The 24,549-nt window shown below is 48.2% G+C and overlaps 1 protein-coding gene across 1 annotated transcript in view; it reads left to right on the forward strand.

The window, feature by feature from the left end:
- The window catches only part of LOC144153637 (protein regulator of cytokinesis 1-like), a 33,174-nt gene extending 11,257 nt beyond the window's left edge, over positions 1-21,917 (forward strand). Inside the window, exons 7-11 of the mRNA XM_077685289.1 lie at positions 1,401-1,630; positions 4,080-4,226; positions 7,670-7,897; positions 11,908-12,042; positions 21,220-21,917. Coding sequence (XP_077541415.1) covers positions 1,401-1,630; positions 4,080-4,226; positions 7,670-7,897; positions 11,908-12,042; positions 21,220-21,345 — 866 coding nt within the window. The 3' untranslated portion in view covers positions 21,346-21,917. The remainder of the gene's footprint in view (positions 1-1,400; positions 1,631-4,079; positions 4,227-7,669; positions 7,898-11,907; positions 12,043-21,219) is intronic.
- The last annotated feature ends 2,632 nt before the right edge of the window (positions 21,918-24,549 follow it).

The raw sequence follows: 24,549 nt of genomic DNA on the forward strand, positions 1-24,549 counted from the left end.
GAGCTGTAGGGACGTGGTTGACAATCTCGAAGGCGAAAGGAGGATGTGGCTTGGCCTTGAGGTGCCCTGTGCATTCGCGCACAGCAGGGAACTCGCCGATCACCGCGTTCCTCCCGCCTCCGACTTGCCATCTCGCTTCCGCCTCTCTTCTTCCTCCTCCTTCTTCACCGCGTGGTCTTTCCGACACCCTCATGCGCACTTCGTCGCTGTCGCTTGTATGCACCAACTGACATCCCCGTGCCAAGCGCATCCTCACACCCGTTCTCCATAGCACTATTTAAATCTTGCTATTGGTAAAGTGCGCTCAGTTGGAACATAATCACCCGTGAAATGAACTCACTTTGAGTGGTAAGCTGTCCGATCCACCCGTTTGTCTTGAGCTGCCATTGATCATCCGTAAAGTGTGCATCGCTTTGTGCTTGTTACATTTGAGCCACGGGGAACACGGGCAAGGACTGTAGACACAGCTGGCGGGAAAAGTGTTTTTCGCACCGCCCGAGAGAAGATATTAGATGGCTGTGATTGCCAGACAAGGTGAAGGCTCTGTCCTGAACGGCACCAGCTGGGAGCACTTGATGCCGCGCTTGATACTTGGAACACCGCTTGTCGCTTCCACGCTCACAGCTGGCTCAGTGGAGCCTGGGATGCCAAAATAGGCAGGCATACTGGCCGCTCGAGCATCTAAACTTGTTTTTCATTCCTTCCGTGAAAAATCGCAAGTCCAAGTCAGCCTCCTTGGCCAGAGAAACATTTCCGTAGTCGGCCATGGCGATCGAAGGCATAAAAGTTACCGATGCCAGCGTTTGTGCTCTAGACAGCACCAGGGCTTCGCTCCTATTTTGTGACGCAATGGCTATAACACAAATGAATGGGAAGCTGATGAGAGAAATGCCCGCTTTATTTACGTATTTCTCCGCAAAGAACGCATCATTGCCCGCCAAACAAAAGCCGAGAGAGCTACGAAATGTATGATCTTTCAGTCAAGGCAAAATTTCATTCAGCCTTTAGTATCCCTTAAGCATGAATTGCTTAGGATGAGAACTGGAATGGAAACTGGTTCAATCCTGCCGCCGCGGTGGCTCAGTGGCTAAGGCGTTGCGCTGCTGAGCACGAGGTCGCGGGTTCGATTCCCGGCCGCGGCGGCCGCTTTTCTGATGGAGGCGAAAAGCAAAAACGCCCGTGTGTACGAGATTTCGGCGCACGATAAAGATCCCCAGGTGGTCAAAATTAATCCGGAGCCCTCCACTACGGCGCGCCTCATCGCCTGCGTTGCGTCGGCGCGTTAAACCCCACAATCAATCAAAATCAATGGTTCAATCCTGGATGCAGTCAGTGTCTCAGAGTTTGCTGCAAGGAGACGGTGCGTCTTCACTGGGCCCCTGCTCTTTCCGTCCCGCCAGATTGGTCGGAGGAGAGGCTGGAGTGGCTGGAGAAGGAGCTGAGGACGCTCAAGCACTTGCACGCTGAGCACAAGGACGTCTTCTCGAAGGTTGAACGCCGAGAGACCCTCTGGGCCCGGCTGCTGGACTTTGAGAGGCGCACGGCCGACCCCGCGCGCCTGAACAACCGTGGCGGCCGGCTCCTGGCCGAAATGAAGGAGCGCAAGCGCCTGGAGACGGAGCTGCCACGGGTACGCCCGCCTTGCGCCCGCCTTGCAAGGGTGGATTTCGGTCGCACCCTAGTTGCCGGCTGCGGTTTTCTTGTCGTCCCTCAGCGGAATGATGTTGCTAGCCACAGGTGGGGACAGAACTGTACCTAATTTCCTTTAGGCCCGCCCCTTGCTTGTATTTTGTTTGCAGCAGTAAAGCGGCTCTTTTTAGTGGCTCTTCAGTACGGTAACTGGTGGAGATCTCAAAAGCAGTTTCGCAGGTACTACAGTGTGGCTTTGCAAAGTCAGCTCTAATTCTGATGAAGCTAAAGCGCAAAAGTGTCCGTACACAGGAAGCTAGATGCATTTCGAAAATTCCCTTGCTTTCTGTGTTAATCTGGATTCCACATTCCAGAGTTCGTCGGCGCGTAGGCAGTTTATGTCAGAAAAAAAGCAGGCGGTGATGATTAGCTGTTTGGCAGTGCAGGGGTGCGACAGCTGTGCCAATTGCACCATTTTGAGTTTCATGTTTTTGAGCCAAGCTGCGCCAAAATCATAAAATTCATTTAAATTGCACCACATTGCGCCAAAATGCCAAAATTTTCAGTTTCACTAACAATAAAGAACGCGTTCACAGCCTGAGTTTTTTACGTAATCCAATCCAATCCAGTTGCCCAGACAGACAGCCAGACAGACAGCTGATGTCATGTATTCATACTCACGATGTTCATACACAATCCATAGCCTATGCCAGCTCTGGACTGTGTATCGGCGACAACCCAGTTTCGATAAGCATCTTCAGCTATCTGCTCGGAAGTGCGTGGCAGAGTGCTGTTGGTGCTGCTGTAAACGTACTGCATGCAGATGATAGCCAACAACAGAAACAGGAGGTCGGCCCCTTCCTTGTGCAGACCATCAAGTGCACTGCGGAGACATGGGGTACGTGTCACTTGCAGTAACGAAAGCAGCTCATGTATCCGTGCACGCGGTTACGAGGCAAGTGGGTGCGAGCAATGCTCCCGTGGCAAACTCACTGGTACAGTACATACAGCATGCACCTTTGCGGTGACAGCGTGGGCTTTGTAGGCGACACGCTGCACGAAACTAGTATGCAGTTTGGAAGCTTTGAGCAGACTCTTCAATAGCTTTGCAAACTTGAAAACATCCAAGCGAAAGCATCAATGTCATACCAATGATGGCTTTACCAGTCAAGTATTTGCTGATAGCTTCTGGTGGTGTGGAGAAACAGTTTTTTTCTTATTTCTATCTAGTGTAGCCATATGCTGCTCGGGTGGAAGAGCTGTTTGTTATGCGATTAGGTTAGGGCGGGTCATTTATAAGGTTACGTACTTTAGATTACAAATAGAAGTATTGTTGGCAGCTTTTGTACCATTCTCTTGTGCCGTTTTCTTTCGTTGCTTGATCTTGATGAACCTTTTATGCAGATTTTGTCGGCTTTCTGCAGAATTTGTTGGTCACAATTGCAGGACCTTGTCCACTGAAACTAAAGCATGTCATAACGGACTTTAAATCATTTGCACACCTTTCGTATTACACTGCTCCAAATTTAGGATTTGGTGCTCCAAAATGAAGGTATATTTTTGCTGTAACCCGCTAAAAATTTGGATTTTCCTACTCCGAATCCAAAAGATTTTCTTGCTGCAAATGTAATTTTGACTGTTGCACCCCTGAGAGTGTGGCGCAAAACATTTTCAGAGTGCGGCTCCTTTTCTTGCTTTAGCGGGAGCCCGCCTCATTGGCTGTTTTGATGAGGCAAGCCACTTTTGCTGCCAGCTCCTTGCATATTTCACTGTGCCATATTTATTTTGCGTGGCGTTGAGGCACTGTGACTTGTCAGTGGTAATCTCTTCCCTTTACTGCACACCTGTGAACCCTGAGCTGATGGGACAGTGCGGCACTGGCGCTCAAAATTGATAGGACCCTCCTTTCTATCACCCCGTTCAGATTGGGTTCCTGTCTGGATTGAGTGTGTGCCTATCTATCCAAATAAGACTTGTAATGCTGCTGCCTGGTTGAAGCCAGTCACACTGGTTGAATATGCCAGACATCACCAGGTAATATTCTACTGAACGTGCTACTTCGGCGCTTCGTTCTCATTGGTGGCACCTGACCATCCAGTGCCCCCAGCATGCTACATTTTCCCAGTAGCATGCTGGGAGAATGCTACTCCACTAGGTAGTACTGGGAAATTCTGCAGTACCTAGTGACTGGAGCACATGAGGTTTCATCTCCTGAGAGGCTCGTGCAGCACGACTGTTAAGCACTCAAATATTCGAGCCAAACTATGTGCCGATTTTTATCACATAGTGCAAAATTTGTTGCACCTTGTTTTGTGGAGTTAAACATGCGGCGTAATAGGTGCCCAAAACAGATGCTGGTTGTCTACGAATGTGGTGCCATTGTCTTTGTCTATTTATCATTGTTACCTAGCCTTTGCATCTGATGTCCTGTGCCGTGTCTGCCATTGCAGCTTGAAAAGGAGATCATGTCCTACATCGACAACTACACGGGGGACGAAAAGGAGGTGTTCGAAGCATGGAGTGCCGAATTCCTGGCGCATCTGGAGGCCCAGCACGCCACCTACAACGAGGAGAAGGAGAGGGAGCGGCTGGAGAGGGTGCGTGCACGCGTTGCGAGGCTGGCTGGTGTTTGCACTTGGCATTCCACGGGATGTAGCCGAGATGAGCAGGGAGTCGAATCTATTGCGCTCCAGGTCTGGGCTAACGTAATATTTGTGGCAAGAGGAACTGAACAGCGTGCATAGACGCCAGGCCCCACACCGCATGCGAAACCAAGCCACCAGGAACAGCCATGAGTTTCCTCTCCCTCTCCTTTCTGCAGAGCACAACGACGCATTGGGTTTCATCCGTGCCCTGGGCGCCACTTCACTTTCACTTCCACCCTGCACTCACTGTATGTATCGAAGCTTTCAAGGAGCCATGAAGAGAAAATACAACTTCGTGTAATTTGAGAGAACTAGGATTCAGTATCTCACTCAGCTCCATTACGGCCCCAAAAGATGTTTTTTTAACGAAAAAAAGCAAGTATTTAAAAACTTTCAAACTTTGCGCCACAGTGACGTGTTATGAGCAAGAATGACGTCATACGGGCCAACAATAAAATATAATTTTCAGTGCGTTAACTGCACGTTAGCATTCAAGTGATTCGGTCAAATGGAACTAGAGGCCCCATTACAGACGTCCAGTCATGTGTCGTCACGACAGGTCAGTTAGGCGGCCGCCAATCGCACAAACAAGCTTCCGTGACGTCATAGAAAAGTTGCGGGAAATTGGCTAGGGGGTCGTGACTGCTTCACACTTTTTCTTTAATATCTCCATTATTTGTTCGAAGATTGCGATGATATTGGTATCATTGTTATCTAACTAAGCAGTCTTTGTAATAAACCCAACTTGTATTTTGTCTTCATGGCTCCTTTAAGGCAGGACGTGGCTTTCAAAATCAACTTTTTATTTCTTTGTGGATTTTGATAAAAATTGGCACAGCAACTGGAAATGCTTCTGTGATAACACCATAAAAATTCCAAGGTAATATTTTGAAAAAAATTTTATTAAATTTTATTTCTGTTCCGCTTGTACCAAGCTTGAGCGGCTTATAAAACACGATAGAAAACTTGTTCGAAGTGCTTTGCATTCCCAAATGAATGTACGAGGTCGTGACAGCTTTAGAATTTTTTTAACAACGCAATGTTTTTTATTTTTATTTTTTATGGGTTAATGTGCAACAGGAATGTCGACTGTGAGTGACTATTTGAATAAAAAAAAATCACAAAAAGCAAATCTGGAAAACCAAGAGTGTCACGACCTGAAGTGTTCATCAAGGAATGTAATGCAAGAAACGGAATGAAAATATCCTCAGCGGTCGCGAAGAAATCCCTGGAACAAGCGACACAGGTGGCAAAAAAAACTGTTTTGAGAAAACGGCTTCCGAAGTTGCAACATAGGTTTCACTTATCAAAAGTCGTCAGGGTTGTAGCCTTTCCTGTCCTTTTGAACGTGGGGCTTCTGGAAGGCAATGCCTTGAAATTGGAGTGCCTTTTACAGCCTTTCTCTTTCCACAAAACATCATTTTCAGCTCCTCTGTGAAGAGTACATAGCCCAGTTTGCAGACCAAACTGAGGGGGAGATGGCTTTCAATGGGCTTTCAATGCAAAGTAGGTTAGCTGGTTGGCTGTGTCGCACTGAACAACTTCCCTTTGCAGTGTTGTCATCATGGCAACAAGTAAAGCATTTTTTTTACTTAGATTTGAAAATTTTTGGCTTCTTTTATGTTTCATCATCTTGGCTGGCACAGCAACTTTGTACTCGTACGTGCAGGTGTTCATTGCCAAAAGTTTGCATACTACAAGGATGCAAATGAGCTACTTTGAAGCTTGGTATAAAATTCTGCATAACTCCAACTTCAATGCAAGGGCATTTTTTTACTTTTGAAATTCAAGGCATCCAATATTTCTCGCAGCACAGCCAGTATGCCCTAAGCAATGGTATCAATAATTTCCCGTAAAAAAAATCACTGTTAAATGCTGCGACAGTAACGTACATTTTTAACGCAGAGAACATAGTATTTTTATTCCTATATTCTTAACTCGAACCTGTTTGCATGACAATTAGAAGTGCACGGGAAACGTTGGCCAAGGCGATATAGCTCGCGCGCATCGCAGCGCACGCTTACCGCGACATATCATACTTTGATTAACCCTGATATGGCTGGTCAGGTCACTGGTAAGATTAAATCTAACGTCGGAGGCATTAATTACAACTATTGGCATTCAGTTGTAACCGGTTGCGCAGTCATGTGATGCTCCAATGCGCTCCGGCTATGCCGTGCACACCGCAGCGTTTGATGCGTCGACCGTTTCTTTCCCAAGGCTAGCGAGCCCACAATCAAAACACAGCAATAACTAAGTGTGTAAACATCGCAAATCCAACTAAAAGTTCACTTAACGAACCGCTATCGCAAGCGCGCACCATGAAGCATTCGATGACCTCCGCCTTTCGAGCCACACAACTTCCCGTAATCTGGCTCGTGATCTCGGGCATTTCAATCACGATAACGTCCATGTTGAATACCACAGGCTGAACAGTAACTTGGCCGAGCGAAGCAGAGAAAATGAACTCAACCCGCACACTACGCAGTTCAGGCGGCCGCCATCTTGTGTTGTGCCGCGACACCCAATCAGGAGGGTCGTTTTAGCGCGCCCTGACCGGAGGACGAATAGCGCTTCAGCATCTATTTCTAACTTCGTTTGTGCATCGTTTCTTTTCTGCCATTTGTGCGTTTGTGAATGAACGAAGATAAGACGAGCGGAACCGGAAAGGCGAACGCTCGGCTGATCTAACGATATCAAAATGGCCGCGCCCGGTGGCACCGTTGCGGAGGTACAGTGCTCCGAAAATTGGCGTTTTTTCGCCCTTTTGCGGTGAGTTTGTCACTGCGCCTGGCAAAAGTATTTTTTTATGCCACTTTGCGATGCTTTTCAGCGGAAAAACTTTCCAGACGCACACAATAGGAAACATAGAAGCCGAATATGTGGCTTTCAAAAAAACGATGTTTTGGTCATTTTTTCATAGTTGAAAGCTGCGTCCCCCCTTAATAAAACCCAGTAACCAAATAGTATAACCAAAGTCTAGTGTTCAGTATGCAAACCCACAACGAAACAGTAATTGATGCCTGTTTCCACCCTAATAGACCCTGTAACCAACCAGTATAACGGAGGTCCAGTGTGAAACAGTATTTGGGGCTTGTTTCCGCCCATGGCTATTTGCTCCATACCCAAAAAGAAACAGTTGCTCCATAGTGCGTCCAGTTGCTTGCAGCACAGCTGTGAACACTCTCGCAGGGGGTGGTGTCGAGCAAGACATCAAATGAGTGGCTTAGTGAGCGGAACGATTGTGCCAGTAGACTGTCTGCTGTCTTCACCCTTGGCATGAAACCCTTGCGTCGAGTTGGGACGTTTGCAGGCATGGGGAGAGAGCGTGCTGGTGGTGAGCCTGCTATGTTGCGGTTATGTGTTGCCCCTTGACCGCCTCCTCCTTCCCCCAGGAGCTTCGTCGCCAACAGGGCCCCGCTACTCCCAACCGGGCAGGGGCCAAGCGGCCCGGACAGGGCACGCCCGCCTGCTGCTCGGCCTCCAAAATGTCCCGGCTGGGCATGAGCAGCGGGGCCTCCACGATGATGGTCCCCACGACTCCCTCCACCAAGGCCCAGCAGCACCCGGGGACGCCATCGCGCCGCAGCCCCCTGAGGCCCATCCAGGCCGCATCACTCAGGGTGGGCGTTGCGCTTGCTCCACAACTGGAGGGGTGGGGGGGCCCTTTCTGGCAGTAGACTTTGTTCATTGCGGCTTTGGAAGTGCCAATGGCACACTGGTGCTACAGTTCCTCCATATAGCTCCCGCAGGGAGCTAAGAGTTGCGCGACCGCCGCCATCTTGTTATCCGGATTGCTGCGGGAAAGCCGCCCGTTGCGAGTGTAGGAGCCTCGCCGCCACGCTTCCAATGGTGGCTGACACGCGGTGGGGGCGCTTCGGTCAGCGGCGCCTTACGGCGGCGACGCTGGATTCCTGCGATGTCGCTCGCGCTGCTGCTGCTGCTGCTGCTGCTGTTCCTGAGCAGGGCGCGGTGCCGCCCGCGTCGGCGGCTGCAGCGCAGCCATAGTGAGGGCTTCTCTGCGCGGCATGGATAACCGGGGTGACATCATCACTGCGGCGTGTGGAAAAGAATCGCGCAACTCTTAGCTCCCTGCGGGAGCTATATAGAGAAACTCTAACTGGTGCCAACCAGTATCGCCATCTAGCCAGGGGCAGCCCAGATATTGACTCGGATAAGTAGTTCCACCAGGCATTCACTGCTGCATTTTTCTCACTTGGTAATACTTGTGGGCTTCCTTCTGAGGTACATTGAATGGATATGTGCGTGCGCTAAAAACAGTTTCAACTACATTGTGCGTAAGCACTGGTTCTAGTCCCTTCTTAGAGTTTTCTGGATGCTCTAGCACCGTGCTGGTGAGAGGTGAATTTTGAAGGGACACTGAAGTGATTTGAAAGAACTGGGAGATCACTTGTGCAAAAAAGTCTTAACTCCGTAGGCCATGTTTCAACCACCCTGGGTGTGTTGATAGGAATTTATTTAGTAGAAAGATCAATTTTAAGGTTCTGCTCTCCCTCCTGCGACATTTCCTGTGATGTGAACTATTTCGGATTGGCTCGACTGCACCAACTGTGCTGCTTGCCAAACCACCGATGGCTACCAACCAAAGGTTACTGATTAATGTTCAGACTGTGGCCCTGTCACGATTTGCACCTTGAAGGTTGTGGCTCCAGTCTGCTAGTTTTCAGAGCATACATTAAGCTTAATAGTCTAAAAAGGTGATCAATTCCACACTATGGCCTACGAGATCTTTATATTGACGCTACAACACTTCTGTGACTTGGCTTCAGTGGAGTTGTAAGCAAGGAGTCCGCCTACCGTGCACGCACAGCCAAACTTGTGTGTGTCTTTGGATTCTGCTGCCTGGCTAGTACAGTGTAGACCATTTATAACGTAACCGCTTATAGTGCGGGACCGGATATAACGCGGGTTTTTGCGACCACCGGTTTGCCTCCCATAGAACTCAATGCATAAGCATACCGCTTAAGATGCGGTTGGCCGAAGCACAATACCGTTTATAGTGCGGTTTTTCGGCGGGTCTGCTGATCGACCGGCGCAGCTGAGGCATCGTTTTAGGGTAGCAAAAGAAAAAAGAAAGGGTGAAATCGGCCATCTGACGCAGCGTGCACCCCTTGCCCTCCTCTAACGTAGACACCCAAAGAAAAAAAATAGGCACCCTTTAGTTCGTGCGTACCTGATAACCACAACTGACCTTGCTTGATGCATCTCGGAAGATAGCGACAGTCTCCCCATCCGCGTTTGGCAAGTTGATTTTATTAATCGTGAACCGCATGACGCGCACGAATCGTGCACATCAGCGTTGCGCGTGAGTTTTTTTTTTTTTTTCGTGCTCGTGTCGATGATTCCGCGCTCGCGGTGGCTTCTTCGCGTGGTAGTGGGAGGCGCCTGACGACTTGCACCAATGGGGAGACGCGTACCTAATGGCGGGAGATTCGAACCGCTCCGAGCCGGCTAGCCGCGCCAGAGATGTTTAGGCTTACCACCGCGGTATTTTTTGATGGGCGCTTTCACAAGCAGCGTGGATGGCAGTTTATATTCAACTTTTCGCCCACATTATTAGCTCCTTTCTTGCATGAGCATCTTCGCTTGCGCCCCGTGCGGCATTTCAGCGAGCGGTTAGAAGCGGTCGCTGGAACTTACTGGAACTGCCTGCACCGCTTCACGGCCAGTGCCGACGCCATGTTGCCGCCTTTTACCGCGCCGCCCACACCACGCCAGTTGTATCCGTGCTGGCGTGCACTGCACGTTTTCGCGATACCAAATCTACCACGCGGTTCACGCTTTAGAATGTTGTTGCTGATAAGCCACCGCTCTTTCCCTTTCCGAACATTCGAGCTGCGCGAAGCCGAAGATTTCCACCACCAGTACGTTGCGCTGATAAGCAGCCGCCTTTGGCATCCTGAACACAAGGTGGGGTAAAAAAAAATAATCCCGCTGGCGTTCTTATCACGTCTTGCGGCACCTGTTCATAGACGCTAAAAACGCAGCCATGGTCTCAAAACAAACACAACGGAAGTTAAAGCCGCGCTCGCCGTTTGTGAGACTGCGCTTTTGCCCTGCAGCAGCGGCTGATGTTAAAAATAACACGAAATATAGACCGTGCCTTCGTTTTTAAGAGCTGTGCGTTCGAGTGATGATAAATATAGGTTGACTTGAGAGATAGGTGGCGATGTGGTTGAATTCGCGCGTGTTTTGGTTATAGTGCGGTACCGCTTATAGTGCGGATTTTTGCGGCTCCCGCGACATACGTTATAAGCGGTCTACACTGTAGTATGGCTTGTTACATAGCCAGCCAGGGCTCTGTTATGTTGTGCGCTAGCCCACAACTGGGATGTTCATTTTTTTATTTATTTATTCAATACTGCCAGCCGCCATTTGGCAGCCAGAGCAGGAGTGGTACAGTGCAGAGTACGAACGCAGAGTTTACACGCGACCAGTAACGCGGCCCGCGGTTCACAGGGAAGCAATAATTCAGTAAGCTTACAGAGTGTTATGACACACAAGTGCACGCAATCAGTACACAACCCGTGATTCGTAAAGCAGCAGTAATTCTCGTTACAAATGAAATGCCTACATGAGTATACAATAAAACCGGCAATACTATTCTAATGCAAAACACAACAAAGTACACTACGCGCATTGCCCAGGGAGAAAAAAAAAAGATCCATGTAAAGATCGGAAAACACTGCACAAAACTGCGTTAGTGGCATGGTTGCAAGCTAACACGTGTAACACATTAGTTCAACAGAACAGAAGGGGAACAAGACTAGCACTTCAATCATACACAATTTTGAACAGCCGTTGAAAAAACATTTTGATTAGTTAAGTTAGTAACGTTGCATGGCAAAGTGCTCCATTCTGCTATCGTTCTCTGGCAAAAGGATAGACGGTGAGCGTTTGTTCTCATGAAAGGCATTAGGATTGTTTTGTTGTGCTTGTTCCGGGTGGGGCGTGACATGTTGAATTTCAGGTAGGTATTGAAGTCAAGCTTTGAATAACCGTTGACTATGCTGTGTAATAATTTAAGTCGATGTAACTTGCGGCGGGACTCTAGTGTTGGTAGGTCAGAACGCCTGCGCAGTTCTGTCACAGATACTCGCCTGCTGTATGCGTTGTGAATAAATCGCAACGCTTTCTTTTGCACCCGTTCGAGCATCGCTGAATCCGTCTTTGTGTGTGGGTCCCAAACAACGTCTGCATATTCGAGCAAGGGGCGGACCAGCGTAGTATACGCAACGGTCTTCGTTCTGCTTGTACAGTGCTGAAGTCGGTGTCTTAGTAGCCAAAGTCTGCGCAGTGCTGATGATGTAATGTTTTGTATGTGTTTGTTCCAGTTGAAATTTGATGTCATGGTTACACCCAAATATTTGAACTCGCTAACAACCTCTAATTCAACACTGTCAATTTTATATGCATATTGAAGCGGACACTTTTTGCGCGTTATTGTCATTTGGCGGCACTTTGTTCAGGCAAAGGCTAAAAGCTTTGCCTGACCTTGGCACTGGCGGTATATTTCCGCCTCTTGGCTTGTTTGGGAACAAACCTGAAATGGATCGCTGCTTTGCACTGGCTGCAGGGACTTAGTTGCCACCCCGTTTTTTTCCTGTCGCAGAAGAGAGCGACTGCACGCAAGCTCTGCGTCTCGGGCGTGCAGGGGCTCACTGCTGCTGCTCCCCGTCCTGTCGCCGCCGTGAAGGCCTCCCAAGCTGTGCCTGAAGGCAGCTTCTGCTCGTTCGAGGGCTTTGCGGTGAGTGCTTCACCGAGGGGCGAACACTGCCGGTTCTTGAGAATGGGGCAAAATATCTTTCATAAGAATCTAGTTGCCTCAGTTGTGGTATGACTGGAGCCACTTACTTTGCAGCTCCAATAACTATCACCGGGGAATTTCTCGCATGCTGATCAGGTGCAAAATTGTCCATTTTGTCCACATCATGCCCGTTTCAAAGTGTTCGTTTTGAGCGAGCCCTGACTGGCTGAAAGCGAACGACACAGCACAAGCCATGCAGGGCGTCAGTTTCTGTGCACGTCATTGGCCATGGGCCTCGCAGGTGCAACTATGTCACAACCGAAGAGAACACGAAATGCCCTTTTTTTGAAACAGACACAAATCGGAATTCCTCCCCAGGTAGCCCTAACAGATGCGGTCTGAGGTATGAACATGTTTTGCCAGTGCTTCCAAGTAAGCATGGGAAAAGCTCACCCTCTGGGCATTTTCGCGGGTCATCACTGAAAATTTTCAAAATGAGGGTCATTTCAGATAAGATCGAACAAAGCATGGCTGGTCGACCTCTTCAATTTGCTTGAAATTTTTTTACCTCATTCCCGCATGTATGTAATGTGCGGATTCACAAATATTTTCGGCGGAAAAAATTTTGGCCGGCTGAAAAAAAATTTGGAACCCACCCGCGGGGACCCCGGCCGCTACCTGCCCATGCGCTGCGGCCAAATTTAGCGGCGTCTACCAAGAAATATACTGATCAGGCGAGAATGGTAATTTTTATGCTTAATCTACGCCTGGTGTACATTGTGTGCCCGAAATATCGTCGGCTAGAAAAACATATATTTTTTAAAATAAATTTCCAAATCTTGCTCAGAGCGCATTTTGTTGTGTACTTTGCGGGCCAGTATTATCGTAAGTAATGGAGGAGCTAGAGCGTTCAAATTTGAGTGAGGGCTGTTCCTGGCAAGCACAAATAAGGGCCGTAAATATCGTGTCTGTGCTCACTACGGTTAAAAAGTACCGTATAATGTGGAATATAGGTCGAGATTTTTTACAGAAAAATTTGCCGAAAAGTCGCCCCTCGACCTATATTGCAGTCACTGGCAGTTGTCATCTGGCGATCGGGCAGCATATCGAGCCCATCCAAACCCCAAAGGCACCATCGCCACCGCCATCAATCGGACGCGATGCCATCTTTTTGTTGCGTCTCTCGCTGTCGGCGAATGTGTGCGTGCGATTTTCTTCTTGCTCAAAATGAGTTTAAGCACTTGGTGCCAGTTTACAGCAGCATTTAAAAGAAAAGTTGGGGGATTTCCAAGGCCAATGACGTGTCCGCCTTGCGCCAGTTCGGTATCACCAAAAGAAGTTGCTAGCGGCGTTAGCTGAAGAGGCAGCTCTCGGTATGCAACGCTCGGAAGGCCTCATTTCATGGGCACTGCTCTGAGCACCTGTGCTGCTGTACAAAGGGGCAAATTTTGTCCGCTAGCGTCGTGCGATGTCTCTACGAATGGATACACCAAGTTGTTTGCTGACAGCCTGCACAGACTGGCCATCGCTCCGGTCTGCACACGAGTGTCACATGCTTTGCACTCGCTTCACGATGACATCGTCTTGCGAGTGTTTAAGAAGTGCTGCATAAGCAATTCCCTGGACTGCACCGAGGACGACCTGCTGTGTGGGCGACAGCGAGCCAGAAGCAGTCGTCCGACGATACTTCAGACTGTTTTAAATGAGTAATCTGAGACGAAACAAGTTACAGTCTCAATAAAACAATGGTTGGTACCTAATTATTTAATTTTTTTTTGCATTTTTCGGCTACAAGGTAAGGGAGTCGACCTATATTCCGCCTCGACCTATATTCTGCATTACAGTCGAATCCCGCTACAACGAAATTGACGGGACGTGCGAAAAATTTCGTTGAAGCGAAAATTCGTTGAGGCGAAATCTGCCCCAACACACCACGGAAAGGCCAGAAAAATAGCCCCGTGCGTTTCCGCAACATTGGCAGCATAATACAATGTTTAGAAAAAGGAGTGACGCGCAATAACTCATGTTTATTCGGATAACAAACATACCAATGGTTATCTGTTTTTTCACCACCCAAAGAACGCGGTACGGAGGGGGGTGAAGATATGCAGGCGCAAAACGTATCCTGTCCACCGAGCTGATTACTTGCAGATAGCTGCTAGGCCGTGGGAAGCCCCCCCCTCTCGCTTGTGGCAGGAGCAGTGCCGTTATCTTATCCTCTTACAGGGCACGGCAGCTACTGACCTTGGCAGGCAAGACGCGCGCGCTTGCATTTAACAGGACCGCACGCTCGCGACTAAGATAGGATGACTAGGCTTCAAGACCAAACGTGCAAACATGATTTTCGCTCTTGGCTATGAAGAATGGTAGAAGGAAAACGGCAAGGACAGCTGCTCACAACGCATACATGACGGCACCGCGCCAGCAGCGGAGCACATTCATGCAATTTCAACTGGATACGGATTGGCTGTAGCTCTGGGGCTCCGCCTTGGCGAAGCGGGCCTGCGCCTCGTGTAAAGACGGCCAGCCACATTGTTATCACCATCAAGCAATGGCGTGCGCCTACGAGTTATTTTTTGTTTTGTTTTGGGTGGCGGTGTGGTCGCAACACGCATTTTCGGTGAAACTAAGTGTCCTGAATGTATAAAAAGTTACAGATAGCTGGCGCTATGCTTATTTTATTGTCAAATAATTGTTCAAACCCAGCCCAAATCATCGAAAATTTCGTTGAAGCGAAAGCAAGCCTGACAAATGGTTCGTTGTGGCGAGGACTTTGTTGCATTGACTTCTATGGCTAGCTGACGGGGAATTGGAAATATTTCGTTGAAGCGGCGTTCGTTGTAGCGGGGTTCGACTGTATACGGTAAATGGCGCACAAGTGTGACGAAAAAACTAAAACACTCCGAGTTCAGAGGCTTATTAAAAAAAAACACTTCTTTGATTTTGCTGAAATTCTCCCCAGATGTTCACCTGTGCATGTACTTCAATGATCATTAAAAACATGTTGCATCATTTTGTTCCTGACGCGCCTGCAGCGGAGGAAAAAGCCTGGTCGGCCAGGTCTTCACAAGATCCTGAGACATGAAACAGTGAGCAACTTCCAGTGAATGTGCAGACATTTGATAATTGTTTTTGTACCAAAGGCAAACTATTACCAGAGTCCTTCAATGCTTTACTGGTCACGAAACTTCGGCTCTCGGTTCATATAGGGACCGCGCGCGCCGCGCGTGCGGCGTATTGGCCAGCTCTTGGCGTGCAAACGCTCGCTGCTTTTGGTGTCTGCGCGCTGATTAACTGCGTTTTTTTTTTCGTAGTAGTTAGCGATAAATAGTCCGGTTATTGTATTAATCACCTGCCTTCAATGGGGTTTTATTTTTCGAAGTAAGTTACCGTAAACTTCGGCCGCGAACGGCAACGGCTTCTGTGCGCTCTGGCACAAGCGCTGCGCCGTCGTGTTTACGGATTTTAAGTCTATATTGCTTCTTTTCTTAAAGCAAAGTTGTAAATACCACACATACGGTAGCTGTGTAGTCAAGGGCTGCTGCGGGCCTATCGATAATACAATAAAAAACTGAAAGAAACCAAGTACGCGTCGTTCAGACTACGCCTAATGAATCCGTTGATTGCTCTGGAATGCACGGAACGCTAAAAGAGATAGCCCAATAGTATTGTCGTTTCGATGAGTGTGTACATACTTGAAAACATCTAAAAACGCTGCAGAAACGCGAAGGATCAAAACACGAAGAGATACAGGGTGTTTCAGCGAACACTTTCAAAAATTCTTAAAAATAGGCTCTTCGAGAAAAAAAGAAACCCTCTTCAGAAGGAGATGGCTAGCTGCGGCGGACACCAGATAGTATCAAGGGTGTGCACATTAGTTAGGTGGGTAATTAAACTCTACTAATGAACTTCTTAATTAGTGGAGTTTGGTGGTTGTTGTCAATGGTGATTTTGTGGCCCCAGAGAAGGCGATTTCATATCAGTTTTTAAAACAACGAAAAAGTCGGTGTTTAAAGCCCTGTAGCGTGAGGAAACCTGCCGTTGTTTTCCGCTCAAAAACGAAACTCGGCGCTGAAGGAGCGCTAAAAGTCTTGAGCGAACGCAACGTCGGCTGGTGACGTGTTTTAATGAATGTGGCGGCCAATTCGAAATGTAAGTGCAATTTTCCCTAGCTAGGAAGCCTCAGTAAGCAGCCACAGCCGCGAAAGCGCTCCTCGCCCAGCAAACAAACCTTTCCTTTGTCTGATGCGCTTTCTAACACGCAGCGATTATAAACGAACAGCAAATAAACCTAACGAAAAAAAAAAGGAACGGATGGTGACGTTTCACATCTTGCACGTCTGGTAGCCGCGTCAGATGTGGTTGAGACAATAAAAAAAGAAAAGCAAAACTGTCGCCAACGCCCACTAGGACTCCCGAAACGGGCGACCGTGTTGTGGGCAATGGCTAGCCTCTTTCTTGCGCCTACCAACGAAACAAAAGATAACGCTAGCCGTGGTATAAGGTGAGCGTTGATCATTGAAAAAATACAAGAGGCGATGGAGTTGATATCAGCTGATTCCCTAGCGTGGGGAATCACCAGAGCCTTTTTGAATTGGGCGACACAGTCACTGCAACACGTCATCAGTGGATGTTGTGTTTGCACTGGACTTCTGGCGCACCATGTGCGCTGCGTTTCGGTTTCATGGGGGAAAAAAAACTTGATTTTTGCGGGCTGCAGGGCTCTACAGAGTGCATTTTTCTTTGCTTTAAAAACTGGTCCGTAATCGTCGTCTCCGTGGCTACAAACTCGCCACTGGCAATAACCGCCAAACTTCGCCAATTAAAAAGTTCATTACAGAGTTTTAGTTAATTAATTATGTAATTCGCATGTTTCTCATAACTGCTGACGTCCGCCGAACCTGATAGCTTGTTCCTAAAGAGAATTCCTATTTTTCTTGAAAAGCCTACCTTCAGGAATTTTTGAAAGTGTTCACTGAAACACCCTGTATATGTTGCACCGTGTGTCCTTCCGCTTGCACGCTTTGCAATCCTTGCAAAAACAGAAAGCGGAAAAAGAACAATGAAAATGATTTTATCACACGCAACAAAAAATTTCAATGTTACGAAGGGAAACAAAAGAGCGTGGTCCAGCGTACAAAAATTTATTTTTTCGCGCTGCGATGTGCAGCACACGGAGGAAACAGAATATTGCCACGTAGCCAAGAACGACGCAAAACTTTTCTGAACGCAGCGAACTAGCGATCTCCTGCACTACAAAAGACTAGAATGAAACACAAACGTCGAAGAAGCAGTCCGCAGTGTGACGTGAACAGATGAACGTCGATAAAGTGAGTTGCGCGACGTTTGCTATGCATGCATTACTCTTGGACCGTTATTAATTTCAGATCCATGGAAATGGGATCGAGTACAGTGTCGGAGAAACAAAAAATCAAGTTAGCGACAAGGTGGCACCCTTTCCATATCAAACAATATTGCCCGACGGGACGTACGACAAAAAGAGCAAACGGGCGCTCTGGTTGAAACTGCAGATAAGAAACCGGAATCGGCCACGCGCGGTTACAAAACAAACAAAACGAACCCAAATGATAATTCGCGGAAATATGAAAAGTAAAACCACAAGGACGTCCCAAAGCTTTTTTACACGCGAGCCTGAGCGCAATGTAATACAAATTTGCAAACAGGCAATGAAGCACCGCTACAACCTGACTGATATGACACAAATCCGGCTTTAAGTTAGCCTTGTACAATTCTAGGTCCACGATGCTCTTAAAAGGGTACATTGCTTTTTTCATTCTCACACACAGTGCATTTCCACACACTGTCGTACACTTATTATCGAAGCTGAAATCTCCCGTTGCTTAATTGCCTTGGAATGGCGCCCCTCCATTTGTCACACAGCTGCCCGTCGCTCGGTCAAAAGAACAAGGAAACATTTTCTGTGGTATCGTTCTACAAGGAACGACACCCCGGGACGCAACTCATGTTCGACATCGTCTTTGCACTACTTAAGTCGCATCACAAAGCGCGATATGCACCTTACATTTTTTTCCCGCACAAAACAAACACAACTCGTCGCGGCTCCGCCGTTCGAGCCAGCGCAACGCCGCCCGAGGAGTGACCTCAGTGAGAGGGTGGCGCCACCACGCGGCGGCCAAACGCAGCATATGAAGCTCTCCCATTGAGTTACGGAGCAGTTTCGTGACCAGTAAAGCATTGAAGGACTCTGCTATTACTTATATATAGCATTACAGAGAATTCAGAAGTGAAACTGAAATTTTTATGTGAATTTTGGAAAGAAAATAAACAATCTGCGCACCGCTAAACGTGTACTCTTCGAGGAAAAAACGGAGAAACTCCAGATTCACGCGCATTTAAAAAAAAAACGCTTCTTAGAGTTTTATGAAGTTTTCCACGGATATTTTCCTCTAAACGCACTTGTGTGAGCCATAGAAATATCGTGCGTCATTCTAAGCACAGCGCGGATACAGTCATGCGGTGGCGAAACCGCTGCAATGTATAGTGGTAAAACTCGCAATTTGAAGGTCTTCGGGTCTATTTTTATAGCTTCCTCTAGATTTCTCCAACCACGGTCACTCTTTGTCTTACATTATCAACGCTCTTTTTTTGTGCGCACTGCTGCCGTGATGCGGTATATTTGGTTCATAAGATCAGCTATTTGACAAGGTGCACGCAGTCTTGTTTTTTAACTCGCCCGGACGTAACTTTCGTTCGCCTGAAATCAAAGGTTCAACGGAAGCCCGTCCGGTCGGCAGCACACATGGCAAGTATTAAAAACGGATATCGGCCACACACGACCCTGGCGCGAGTAACGTCTCCAGGTAGCGCGCCCCTCTTCGGTCTTCCTCCGGACTCACTGGTTCAGTTACCGAATTAGCGACCAAACAGGAAGGCAAACGCCCTTGAACCCGGTGGGGTCCGGGACGACACATGTGGGATCTTCATTTTTGTGTTTGAGTCGAGTATTTTCTTGGCTTTTTCAACCGTATGCGGCGGCGGGGACTTGGCTGACAGAAAGAGCGAAAGAGGGGACTGGAAGAAAAGGTGCTGCATGCGTTCGAACGGTTACAAGTTTTCAGTTCTGTCACACTGGGAGAGTGCCTTGCGCTGCCTCCCCGCTATTTGACTACGGTCGCATTTTAATCTTCATTTCATCACTTTTTATTATTCCTTTTAAGTATTCTGATTCTATTATTCTTTTTGTATATATTTAGCTTGTTACTCAGTCTCTTTTGTCAGTTTTGTGGTTGCAAGCGATGATGTCTGCCATGACTGTCCGCATGCCTGCTTGGGTTTAGAAAAAATCAGGGTGTGGGTAGACGACAATCTCCCACTGTACTCCAAGGTGACTTATGTGAGTGAAGGAGCTGCCAGTCACTTTAAAAACAGGTACCAGCTTCATGAGTTGCGAAAGAGCGATGTGCCTGAAACGCAATGAATATTCTCCGCAACAGGGCACGGAAAGAATGCCTGCGACGGAGTTGGGGGAATCGTCCAACACCAGGCGACACTTTCCAACCTAAGAGAACCACTAAGAAATGCGATTCAGACGGCAAAAGACATGGTAACTGTGTTGCCTGAGAAGATCAAGGGCGTTCACTTCATATACCTCAAGGGGAACGAAGTTTCCAGCTATCGCGAAACAAAAAAGGAAGGATGGCGAAAAGTGCGTGCCTTTTCAGTGCTTGCTTGCTCTTGCTTGCTCTTGCTTTTCAGTGATCAAAATGATGCGAATTTTTTTAATGGCTCACGCAATTAAATTAGGAGGAAAATATCCGTGGAAAACTTCATAAAACTCTAAGAAGCGTTTTTTTTTTAAATGCGCGTGAATCTGGAGTTCCTCCGTTTTTTCTTCGAAGAGTACACGTTTAGCGGTGCGCAGATTGTTTATTTTCTTTCCAAAATTCACATAAAAATTTCAGTTTCACTTCTGAATTCTCTGTAATGCTATATATAAGTAATAGTTTGCCTTTGGTACAAAAACAACTATCAAATGTCTGCACATTCACTGGAAGTTGCTCACTGTTTCATGTCTCAGGATCTTGTGAAGACCTGGCCGACCAGGCTTTTTCCCCCGCTGTAGGCGCGTCAGGAACAAAATGATGCAACATGTTTTTAATGATCATTGAAGTACATGCACAGGTGAACATCTGGGGAGAATTTCAGCAAAATCGAAGAAGTGTTTTTTTTTTTAATAAGCCTCTGAACTCGGAGTGTTTTAGTTTTTTCGTCACACTTGTGCGCCATTTACTTTTTAAACGTAGTGTGCACAGACACGATATTTACGGCCCTTATTTGTGCTTGCCAGGAACAGCCCTCACTCAAATTTGAACGCTCTAGCTCCTCCATTACTTACGATAATACTGGCCCGCAAAGTACACAACAAAATGCACTCTGAGCAAGATTTGGAAATTTATTTTAAAAAATATGTTTTTCTAGCCGACGATATTTCGGGCACACAATGTACACCAGGCGTAGATTAAGCATAAAAATTACCATTCTCGCCTGATCAGTATATTTCTTGGTAGACGCCGCTAAATTTGGCTGCAGTGCATGGGCAGGTGGCGGCCGGGGTCCCCGCGGGTGGGTTCCAAATTTTTTTTCAGCCGGCCATAATTTTTTCCGCCGAAAATATTTGTGAATCCGCACATTACATACATGCGGGAATGAGGTAAAAAAATTTCAAGCAAATTGAAGAGGTCGACCAGCCATGCTTTGTTCGATCTTATCTGAAATGACCCATGAACAATTTTGCTTATGCCGTGATTTGCTGTTGCTTGTGAGAGGACAGTGAACAGACTGGTGCACAAACCTTTCTTTGGTTACCGAGCAGAGTGGTGCTTGGCCTGAATAGGAGCCAGTGATAGGCACAGTTTGCAGCAACAAACTGTACACTACACTCTGCATTGATAGCTGCTGGGGCTTTGCAAAGAACACTGTAAATGCTGCGGTGCACGTTCACATCTGGGAATCCAATGGTGCATCTGTTGCCATGCCATCACTCTGTGGGACGCCTGCCTCTCATGGCTCACTCCTTTGGGTGCTTATCCCAAGCAAGTCTTGGTCAGCTGCAATTGCCCTTGAATGTTCACTTGAACCTTCCCTCCCCGAGTGTGCTCTGACCTCTCGGTGGTGTGCTCTGTCCAACTGTTGCAGCAAGGGCTGACTCACCGGCCAGTCGAAAGGCCGCTCACGAGCAGCGTGATCGAGCCAGCTGCCACCACCGACCAGGCAGCCAGGGCTGCCAACACTCTGTGTGCAAAAAGGAGCGGGGAGCAGTAGCTCGCTTCCTGGTGTACAGCTAGTCCACAGCTGCTTTCACAGCAGCTTCCACAGGGAGCACCGTGGCTAGGGAGGCTGGAGCTGCATTGCAATGCCACATTTTTTTTTCTTCAAGTGCAGCATGTTTCGAAAAGAGGGCCATTTTAATTCCCATCAGTAAAAAGCCTCGGGCCCCTTCCCCCTTCTGTTTTTACTGGTGATGTGTGGTGCTTTTAATGCTGGGTTATGTGTGTTTGTGCATGTGGCCTTATTGTGTACATTCCTGTATGTGAGAATCCATGCCCTGAATTTTATCCTAGACTTTATTGGGTTGTGGCAATTTTTTGCGGCACACAGCCCTCATATGTTTTATGTATGACTGGACTGCTTGTAGAATATCAGGTTAAATGATTGCACAGGAGGGGAGGGCTTTCTGTTTGTGTTTGTTACCCTCCCCCATCCCCCTTTTTTGTAAGCTATGGCTTTTTTACTCTCCTCCATTTTGTGTGCACTGTAATCCTCCAGTGCAGCTGTACATACTCTTGCGTATTTGTGCTTTGGTTTTTCCCAAATAAAAGTTTTTTCCAATCCCATGGTTAATAGGTGCCCAATCCTACTTTCTTAGCAGTGCGATTTCTGCACATGGGTTGCCGTCCTTGGAGCATTTTTAGACGCTGTATCGGGGCAAGTTGGGTGAATGCGAGAGCATCGGTGTCCAGCTGCACAGCTGATGTGCTGGCTGGGGCAAAGGCATGTGGGCCACGCTAGTTGGCGCGCGTGCAAGAGCCTGCGCCACTTGCCCTTGGTGGGGCTACTGTGGGCGTGTAGGTGTGATGGGGCCTGGCACGTCGTAAGGCTCAACATTGCTGTCTGCGATGTCAGGCTGACATAGAACCATCTGTCGGGGCGTTGGAGATGCATGCTGGTCGTATTCGGGGGCCCTGGGCTCGATCCTCATTCAGACCCCAACCGCCCATTTGAACCCTTCTAGCCCTGAAATGTTTATTTTAAATGCAGAGCATTTCTTTAACTCGCGATGTCACCCGGCGTTGGCGTGCCTCGGCGTCCGCAACAGCCGTTCCAGGTGCGCCCTCTCCCCCACTCCTCCTCGCCTGCTCTCCGCTGCTCCTCGCGTGTTCTCTGCGTGCTCGGATCGCGTTCAGCAACAGGTGGGGCGCGCATGCGTCGTAGTTTGGCGCGGGAGCAACAACAGTTGTGGCGTGATCGTGACGTGGTCGTGGCGCGGTCGTGCCATGATGGGGCAGTTCTCGGCGTTCGCTCTCGCTGTCAATTTCTTTCGAACCAGATAAAATGCCGCAAAAGCGGCGCGAAGAACGCCTTTACAAGCGCGCGCACTCCGTGCCAGAGAAAACGAAAAATAGAAGACCACTTGCACGCACAAAGTGTCCAGCCTGGAAGCGCTACGCTTTAAAAACAACCAACAGCAACAACTGCAACAACATTAACGTAACCCAACCTACTTAACGTCGTGCGCCCCCCGAAAATGCTCTGCATTTGACTGTGCCCCTCGCGAGGGGGATGTTTTTTTAACAATGTTTTTCTGCATCTTTTCATACAGTATTGGACCTCAGAAGCGTAAACATGAAAAATTAAGCTGATTGTGCATGTTTATAGGGAAGACGATTAACTCATTAGGCAATTCCAAGCTAAGACACCCTCGGCCGACGGAAAAAATTACGCCCACCTCCCCTCGTGGGAACCCTGGTGTGATGCGACGCTAAAGGGGGTTTCATTGTGCGTTTCCGTTGGGTCCATTACTCGAATTGCGTGGGCAATCGTCGGGTAATGCGTGAGAAAAGAGAAAGAGAGCAAGCGTAGTGCAGACGACCGTCGACTGAGAGACCGGCCGGAGTGCGGCACTCCACTTATATGCGGAGCGCGCCCGAAGGAGAGGAGACCGCGGAGAAAGAGGGCGCTGCCCACCAGCGGAGTGAGAGCGAGCGCCGCACTGCGCGCACCACAGATGTTGGGGGAGAGGGCGCACTATCACGGCGAGAGGAGAGGGGGTGAGCGGAGGAGAGACGCAGCTGTGCGGACGACGGCGGACGCAGGACAGGGCCGCCGGCAAGAGATGCTCCTCTCAGCGTTGCATCTAAAAAATTGAGCTGGTAGTGCAAGTATTTAGATTTATGGACATTTTCACTAACACGGATTTTACTTCACCCGCCCTTCCGTATCCTGTGTCCACTAGAGCTTTCTCATTTTCATAGCATCCAGCTCCGTGAAAACACAGTGATGTAGACTATCTCAAGAGCCACCCCTGAAAAACTCTTGCCCAGAAAACTAGCAGTTTTGGTTTTGTTCTCAAGGAGCTAGGGGGTATTTTGTGTGGTATCATGGAATGATGACTCCAGGGCTGGATGGGTTAATTGTGCAATTGGTTAGTTTGTTTATATTGCGCAATGTTGTTTCAATGCTACGCACTGTAATGCTTCCTCTGGGAAGGTCTGTGTTCTACCAAAAAAGCATGAATTGTATCATCGCAAGGTGGTGCCATGTGTGTGAATAAAGAATTCTTGAGCGGACTGTGGGTTACAGAAGATGGCTGTCCAGCTTGCGCTCGCGGCCATCGAAAGCCAGCGGCCGAAACTGACGCCTCCATCTCCCGCGAGGGGGGTGCGAGGTAATAGGCAGTATGTTTGCCCCTGCAACGGGGGCTTGAACGCAGGCCAATAAAGATGTTGTTTCTCTCTCTTGAGAAACTGTCTGCTGCTTGCATTAAGGGATCCATGGGAAAGGATAGTGGTCATTCTCCGCGACGAATTTTGAGCGTGAATATGCAAATATTCACCATACGCAAGACACAGGCACTCCTCCTTGGAGGCACTGTGCACCTCTTCAGTGACATCAGCTGTGACCGAAATGCTCTGAATGAAACGGCACCTTAGCACAGTGGTTTGTGGTTTGTTTTCACGAATAAAAAATTGCTGTAGCTGGCACCAGTCCACTGCAAGCAATTGCAAGGCAGGCTGGAGAAACTGCAGAGCTGGTGGCCTTACCTTGCTTATTCTTGATTAAGCTAACTTTATGCGTTTTTATGGCTATTCTGAGAGCAATGTACGCTCGGTCATGCACAAGTATGCACAATGTAACTCCGGATCTGCAACTTGCTGACATTTTGCACCCGCTTCACCGGTGCGATATTCGGGATGGGACCGAAGCTGCCGCATCCGTTCTCGAGTAGCAGCGCGGCAGCCTGTGTGC

The sequence above is a fragment of the Haemaphysalis longicornis genome, unplaced genomic scaffold (genome assembly GCF_048455015.1).
Source record: "Haemaphysalis longicornis isolate Haplotype H1 unplaced genomic scaffold, Haemaphysalis longicornis Haplotype H1 scaffold_9, whole genome shotgun sequence".
Classification (NCBI taxonomy): Eukaryota; Metazoa; Arthropoda; class Arachnida; order Ixodida; family Ixodidae; genus Haemaphysalis; species Haemaphysalis longicornis.